Source organism: Echinops telfairi, unplaced genomic scaffold (genome assembly GCF_000313985.2).
Source record: "Echinops telfairi isolate 266 unplaced genomic scaffold, ASM31398v2 ScPeMD7_21;HRSCAF=78, whole genome shotgun sequence".
Classification (NCBI taxonomy): domain Eukaryota; kingdom Metazoa; phylum Chordata; class Mammalia; order Afrosoricida; family Tenrecidae; genus Echinops; species Echinops telfairi.
Window position 1 is genome coordinate 6,188,327 of NW_022103918.1, and position 7,834 is coordinate 6,196,160.

Consider the following 7,834-nt stretch of genomic DNA (forward strand, 5'->3'; position numbering starts at 1 on the left):
ATAAATTATTATTTTGTCATATCTTACACTGTCTGATGTCTCCCTTCACTCACTTTTCTGTTTTCCATCCCCCAGGGAGGAGGTTATATGTAGATCCTTGTAATCTGTTCCCCCTTTCTACCCCACCTTTCCTCTACCCTCCAGGTATCGCTACTCTCAGCACTGGTCCTGAAGGGGTCATCTGTCTTAGTATTTCTATTAAAAGGTTGAAAATTTACATAAGTTTTTAATTTTAAATAAAAATTGTTGGAAGTATATCATATGACATTACATAATTCTAGAATTAAAGAGATAACTTGAGAAAAAGCTCGTTGAGTGCCTGCCTCAAGGCAAATGTTTCAAAATGTTATCTTTTTTGATAATAAAGCTTATTGAAACAATTTTTACTCATTTCTAGGATGTGATAATTTTAAGGCTTTATAATGACCTAGGAGTATCAAATGGGCCAAGCCCTTGTTGTGCTGTAGGTTAAGAATCGACTTATTAAGGCCAAGGTCAAACCAACAGCTGTTCCTTGGGAAAGAGATGGATGGACCTATCCGTTCCAGTAAAGACTTAGTGTCAGGAAATCTAGAAAGTTCTAGGAGGTGGAATCTATTACAGAGTATAGGGTTGGTGTTTTATATTATTAATGCACAGTCTTAGTCATCCTTTCATGGTAGTCATTTATTGAAAATTTTAAACATTTTTGAACACATGAAGGTATTATAGAATATGCCAGTTTCCCCAGCAGATATTATTTTTGATGAATCATCATTATTTTTAAGTAATTGGTTACAAATATTGTCAAACTGCTGATCTACTTTTAGTTATGATTGTGCATGTGTCATTTTTTGGGAGGTAAAGAATTTAATCTGTTTTTTTAATATACAGTCTGCCTGATGTATGGGTGAATGAAAGTGAACGACATCAATTGAAAACTAAAGTAGTTCATTTATCAAAGCTACCCAAAGATACTGCCTTGCTTTTGGATCCAAACATATACAGGTAACGTAACCTTGACTTTAATGTTTTAATCTCCCTTAAATTTGGATATAAGATTGGTATTTATATTTAAGTCCACAATTTCAATATCAAGCATATCTTTCGTTAAGATGCTTAGTATTTGGGAATTAAAAACTCAAAAAAGAGTTTCAAATGCTTGAATTCTGAAAGACAGTATTTTTCTAAAGTTTTGTTTCAGTTTTATTATCTTAGACTTGGTCAAATTTTTTTTTTTTGACTTGGTCAAATTGAGAATATATCATACACTCTACATGCCAGTTGTGTGATTGACTCTTTAAAAATTTACGTTCTACCCAAGCTGTAAAAAAGAGCCCTTTAAATTTTATTCTGGGAGTCCTTAGGAAATAAGGATTTATTTCTATAGTGTTCATTTTTACTGATGTTTAATCTGATCCTTTTTTTACTGATTTTTCATCTGATTCTTTGTTTCAGTCTCCTTAGCTTATGAAGTGTTGAGGAGGGCTAGAGAAAAGACCAATGTTCTGACTGTCAGTTCATTGGGCTAGATGTTTTCCATATCCTCCGTCTTCTCTGTTAGCCCTGGTATGTGTTACTGTTCCCCCGCATCAGCGTTTGACTGATTGGAAAACTGGGGCAAGTGGTTAAATGTCTTTCTTAAGGTTACAGAGAAGAGTTCTATACTGCTTTATGCAATTGATGCACACTAGAATGATTTAGAGGGTCAAACTTGCAAAAACATGGTTTTGAAAACCACTGTGGATGAACTTTAATTTCTGTGCATTTAAAAGATAAATTTTAACAATATATATTTTACATAGAAATAGGCTAGATAAATTGACACAAAATAATTTCAAATGTAATTTTTAGTCGTCATAAAGAGACTATAGCCATTGCTTAATTTTATAGCAATTAAATATTTTGAAGGTTTGTTCATTTCATAGTGCAACTTTTTGTATTGTTCACCTGCATGCTGGGATTCTGGAATTTGAGCTGTGTTTTAAAAAATGGAAGATTTAATCGTGTTAGCATTTGGAAATATTGAGACACTTGTGTTTATTCTATTCAGCAAAGAGAAGAAACATCTTTAGTATCCTTTGGTGAAAACTGCTGAATACAATAAAATGTGTTCTTACTGGGATGATATGGGTTATCGAGAAATTAACAAATATAGAGAATGGTACAATGACTAAAGTAAAACTGAGGACAACACACTACCCAAAACACAGAAAGTTTGCAACTATCATCTTTTTATTTAGAAAAAGTTTTGTTTGCTAATAAATTTTTAGGGTTTGTTTCTGTTTGCTTTTAGAACTTTCTTGAACTTTTATAATAAATACTTTGCTACATGCACACATGACAAGCCTTTCGGAAACCTTTACTGTATCTTTTTTTTGGATGTTTTATTTATTTAGTTTTTTAATGGTTTTATTAGGGGCTCATACAACTCTTATCACAATCCATACATACATCAATTGTGCAAAGCGCATTTGTACATTCACTGCCCTCATCATTCTCAAAACATTCGCTCTCCACTTAAGCTCTTGGCATCAGGTCCTCATTTTCCCCCTCCCTCCCCGCTCCCCTCTCCCTCATGAACCCTTGATAACTTATAAATTATTATTTTGTTATATCTTTCCCGGACGTCTCCCTTCACCCACTTTTCTGTTGTCTGTCTCCCAGGGAGGAGGTCACATGTAGATCCTTGCAATCGTTTCCCCCTTTCCAACCCGCCCTACCTCTACCCCCCCAGTATCGCCACTCATAGCACTGGTCCTGAAGGGATCAACTGACCTGGATTCCCTGTGTTTCCAGGTCCTATCTGTACCAGTGTACATCCTTTGATCTAGCCAGACTTGCAAGGTAGAATTGGGATCATGATGGGAGGGTGCGGGGGGAGGGGGGGAGTGCGGCAGGGGAGAGGAGGAAGCATTTAGAAACTAGAGGAAAGTTATATTTTTCATTGTTGCTATTTCCTTTGACTTTCCTCCTGTCCCACCATCATGCTCAGTCCCCACCAGGGTTTCAGCAATCCCTCTCGGTTACATTACCCTTGATCATGCCCCACCAGGCCTCCCACACCATCCTCACCACCTATTTTGATCACTTGTTCCCTTGCCCCTTGGTTTGTTAACACCACTACCTTTGCCCCCCCTCCCTCTCTCCCATGTCCCCTGGGAACTGTCGGTCCCATTGTTTTCTCCTCCAGATTCTTCATCCAGCCTATCTTATTTAGACAGACCTGCAGAGATAATAACATGCACAAAAACAAGACAGCGAAACCAAGCAACAATATACAACAAAACAATGACAAAAAAACAAAACAAAACACAATAAGAAAGAAAAGCTTGTAGTTTGTTCAAGGATAGTTTGTTGGCCTTTAGGAGTGTTTTCTAGTCCAGTCTGTTGGGGCAAAAGTCCACCTTCACCATTCCCAAAGTCCACCTTCACCATTCCCTGGGGACCTCGCTGCTCTGTTACTCCCTTGCTGTTCTGTTGCACCCCCTTAGTGTTTTACCTCCGTATGGCGGGATCAAATCAGGTGCAATACCCACACTGTATCTCCGGTGTTGTCCCCTGTAGGGCTATGGGTCAGTGAGGGGTGTCAGGTCTCATAGCGGGGCCGGCCATGTGGTCCTCTCTGTGGACTGGCTGCTCTAATTGGGAACATGGTCCTCAAGGCCTGGTGGGCCAGGATGTGCTCCACTCCTCCTCCCCCTTCCATCTGCTCTCGTGTGCTCCGATCAGATATGTCCCTCTCCCAGAGCTTCAGATTTAATGTCCTTTGAAATAAATTCTTCTGAGGGTAGGGGCATAGTTACTGTATCTATGTAAATAAAACACCTGTTAAAACATTTTTGCAAACTGTAATCATCAGTTTCTTGTGCATACTCTGCACAGTGTGTGCTTGTGTACATTTGTGTACATTTTTGCAAACTGTAATCATCAGTTTCTTGTGCATACTCTGCACAGTGTGTGCTTGTGTACATTTTTTCTATGTGGGTTTGTTAAATGTAGAAATACAGTAACTTAGAAATAAGATGGAACAAAACACAGTTATTAGCTTTAAAAGTACTGTTATAAGTTAACCATCATTTGATTCTGCCTCATGGCGGCCCCATGTATTACAGAGAATGGTTCCCTCGGGATTTCTTGGTTGTAATCTCAATGGAAGCACACTGGCAAGGCCTTTTTTCACGGCATCAAATTTTTCGGTTGACAGTTGAACAAACTGTTTATGCCACCTGTGGAGATAATTTAAAATACTACTTGTTTAATATATGCTTAATGTTAGACTCAAGAATTTTCTTTTTTATAGCATAGTAGCAGGCTATCTAAAAAAGGATTATCAGAAATTTTAAAATTAAGTTAAATCCATTATCTGAGCATACTTTGGAAATAAAGTTTAATGAAAATAGATGATAGCTACGCTTACTACACCACACTAAATATTTTGATATCTCAAAGTGCTCAGTGTGGTTTGGATTCGACTAGATAATTAACTTGTATTTTCTTTTTTTTCTAGAACAATGCCGCAGAAGAGGTTGAAGAGGTAAAACAAATCAATACATAAAAGAGCAAACAAGCGGGGACACCTGCAGTCTTAGTCACTGACAATGGGTTTAGGAAAAGTTGCACATTAGAGACAACCCCCCCTTTTTAATCCAGTATTTAGAATAATATTTATGCTTAGTGTAAACATTCTGTGAATGAAGTAGATTCTTCTGTGGAATATATTAATATATTTCTGTATATCCACATTTTCATGGAATGGTACTGTGGGAGACTGAGCAAACACTCTTGGCAACTTAGTGGAGGCTTTGCATGCTTGCTGCTTTAAGCTGCTGCTCCCCCCTTCAGTGATCTCACTAGTTTATATTGGAAAGAGAAACAATTCCAACATGTATCCTTAAAAATACCAAAAGGCACTGTAAGGATAATTGGCTTGACAGTGTCTATTCATTTGAAATTGTATTAGGAAGTATTTAGACAATGAAAATCGAGAGATAATTTACTTTTCAATTATGAGTAATAGATGTGATTGGTTGCCATTTGTGTTCTTTTGCAGAACTCTGATAAGAAAAATTGTTCAGTTTGTATTTAAGCAAACTGAATGACGTTTGCAATCAACTAAAAATCCTTCTATCAAATTAGGGCAGAGAGTTACTGTTGCAGTCTGTCTGGTGGCTCCCCTTTCAGGATTAGGGTTTTCTCATGGAGTACACTATGTTAATATTTGCCGATCAAAACTAATCTGTTAACGGTTTTTGAAAACCTTTATTTCAAATGATTTGAATGATCCTCATATTTGCATTTTAGCCTATATAAGACTAATTCCACCACCACCCCTTTTGACAAATTCATTTGGATTTTGAGTTGTTTTAATGTAAAAAAAAACTTGTATTTTTTTTAAAGTATCTTCAAACTGAATCTTTTATGCACCAAAGTTGGTTTTGAAAAGAAAAATAAAATCACTTTCTTGCTTGGTAAGCAAGAAGCCATATGGGTTTTTTTAACTTACAGAAATGGAAATATGTGTAACTTGTTAGTATTGTATCAAATGTTGCATAGAGATAATAATAGTACATTGCTTGTAAATACTTCAGCAGATTTGTAATATATTTTTATATTATGAAATGTACTGTAGATGTTTTTTCTAGAGGCATGAAAATGTATATATTATGGTAGATATAATATTGAAGGATATTGTAATTCACTAGTGCTGCCAGAGGAATTGTTAATAAAGCACCTTCTTTAACAATAAATGTCTTTCGCAGACTTAAAGGACTATGTACTACTGTTAGTATCTATAAGAACAAAACACATTGAACATCCTTCCAGAAAGTCTTTGAGGGAGGACCTGTACCCATAATAGAATTATGGCACTCATTGCTGACAATGACCGTGTAGTCAGTTATTTCTTTACTGTTGGAAGAACATATTGTAAAGTATGTTGTTATATGCAGTCAAACTGCAGAAAATACTCCCGATTGAGGAGTTTTCACTTTAATACAGTAAATATAAAAACCAGCAGTTTTTACACTAAAATTTTAAAAGAAACAAAGATATAGAACCAAGCCTTTGGTTCCAAAATGGAAAGAACTCCATATGATACATCAGTCATTTCTCACTTGCTTTAAAAATTTTTTATTAATAATGGGAGAATTTATTCATTACAATGGGTTAAAGAGAGGTATATACATGGAATGAGTCGTAAAGTTTAATAAGTGCAAATTCAAGCACTGCTATAAGACATTCTGGAATGGTTGTTTAATAAGGGTATTATCCATGTGATCTGTAGCAATGTGATTTTATTTAAAAAAAAAAAGAAAGTGTGGTTTTATTTTTTTTCTCAAGCACTTCATCATTGCTTATCCTGTATCTAAAAAGTACTCTGCAATCTCCTTTTTTGTTTGTTTGTTTTGGCTTTTAATTTTGACTTACGAAATTGCCAAATAGAAATGTTTCAGATTTATAATTTGTACTTGTATTTTTATTTTATTGCTTCATGTTCTTAATTGTCATTCTTAATTGACGGATGATTGTAGACCTTGCCTAAGTATTTTTTCTAATAAAACAGAGCAAATTACATTTAGCATCAAAATGGTAATAGTTCAATTAAATTTTAAAATGACTTATGAAAATACATATCTGGTGCTTTCTTTAGGGACCCATGAGTAAATTACTTTTTATCCATGTACTTCAAAACCAGATTTCATGGTTATTGATTGGCCTCTAGTATTCCAGATCTTTTACTGCTTATCTGCCTTTGATTCCTTACTATTTTTTACACACCAGAGAATGTGGAATTAAAATGAGCTAATTTTATAACTTAACTATATACATCCAGTTATGATTAAGAAAATAGTGTGAAATTTTAAATTTGTAATGTTTATTTATGGATGTCCACTCATTTATATTGTTCCTCCTAACCCCAAAGTACGATATATACATATATATAATCGGGCACCTGAAATAATCAATCTCTTATTTGAAATTCATCATTTAGCTTGCATCTAGTGAATTACAGCCTATAAGCACACTCATTAATTTACATGTTGTCTGTAAAAGATTTCTGTTAGTTGTGGCAGAGTTGAATGGTGAATCTTATGGTCTTAATTCTAAAATACTTACTAACTGGCTCTTAAAGTTTGCTGACACGTAGTCTAGTTGATAAAAACTTTGGCAAAATACATTTAGACCATACAACTTGCATTTTCTTATGGTAGTGTTAATCTTGAAAAATAAGCCACTATACTGAAATTAGTCAACAATTTAAAATTTAAGTCATAATATTCATTGTCATACCAGATGCCTGGAATAGATGGTCCTTTCCCCCCTAAATTTTAAATTATATTTCTTAATAGTTACTAATAGCCCAGTATTTCATCATTTATGTTTTGTATTTTGTTTTATTAAATAGGACTAAAGGAGATTTTGTAAATCAGATCATGTTTAAACCATATGAGCACATCTACTTTATCTAAGAAAATTTTGAAGTGGAAAATATTGTAAAATTTAAAGCTGTTTATTTTTCTAATAAACTTACCTTTCATATATAAATCTTCCATAAAGTGGACCCACATTATTCCTTCTGAGTTTCTTATGAAGTTAAGATGTGAAGTATTTAACTCTCAATACATATTTTAAGATTTGTACTTTCATTGAAAGAATTGATAATCATGTTAGTAATCTTTTGAGTGTAATTATATTTTCCCTTTGCCTTTTAATAAAATGTTTTAAATTATGCACATATTCTTAAAAGGGAACATTTGCTGCAAGTATGTAAAGCATGATTTATTGTTTACTATTTGAATTTTGCTAGGAATATACAATTAACAAAAGTGTTAACTTTTAAAATAAAACACAA

The 7,834-nt window shown here is 34.4% G+C and overlaps 1 protein-coding gene across 1 annotated transcript in view; it reads left to right on the top strand.

Annotated features, from left to right (window-relative positions):
- The window catches only part of AEBP2 (AE binding protein 2), an 85,158-nt gene extending 77,631 nt beyond the window's left edge, over positions 1–7,527 (top strand). The window contains exons 9-10 of the mRNA XM_004713783.3: positions 874–987; positions 4,490–7,527. Coding sequence (XP_004713840.2) covers positions 874–987; positions 4,490–4,520 — 145 coding nt within the window. The 3' untranslated portion in view covers positions 4,521–7,527. The remainder of the gene's footprint in view (positions 1–873; positions 988–4,489) is intronic.
- Positions 7,528–7,834: the final 307 nt, after the last annotated feature.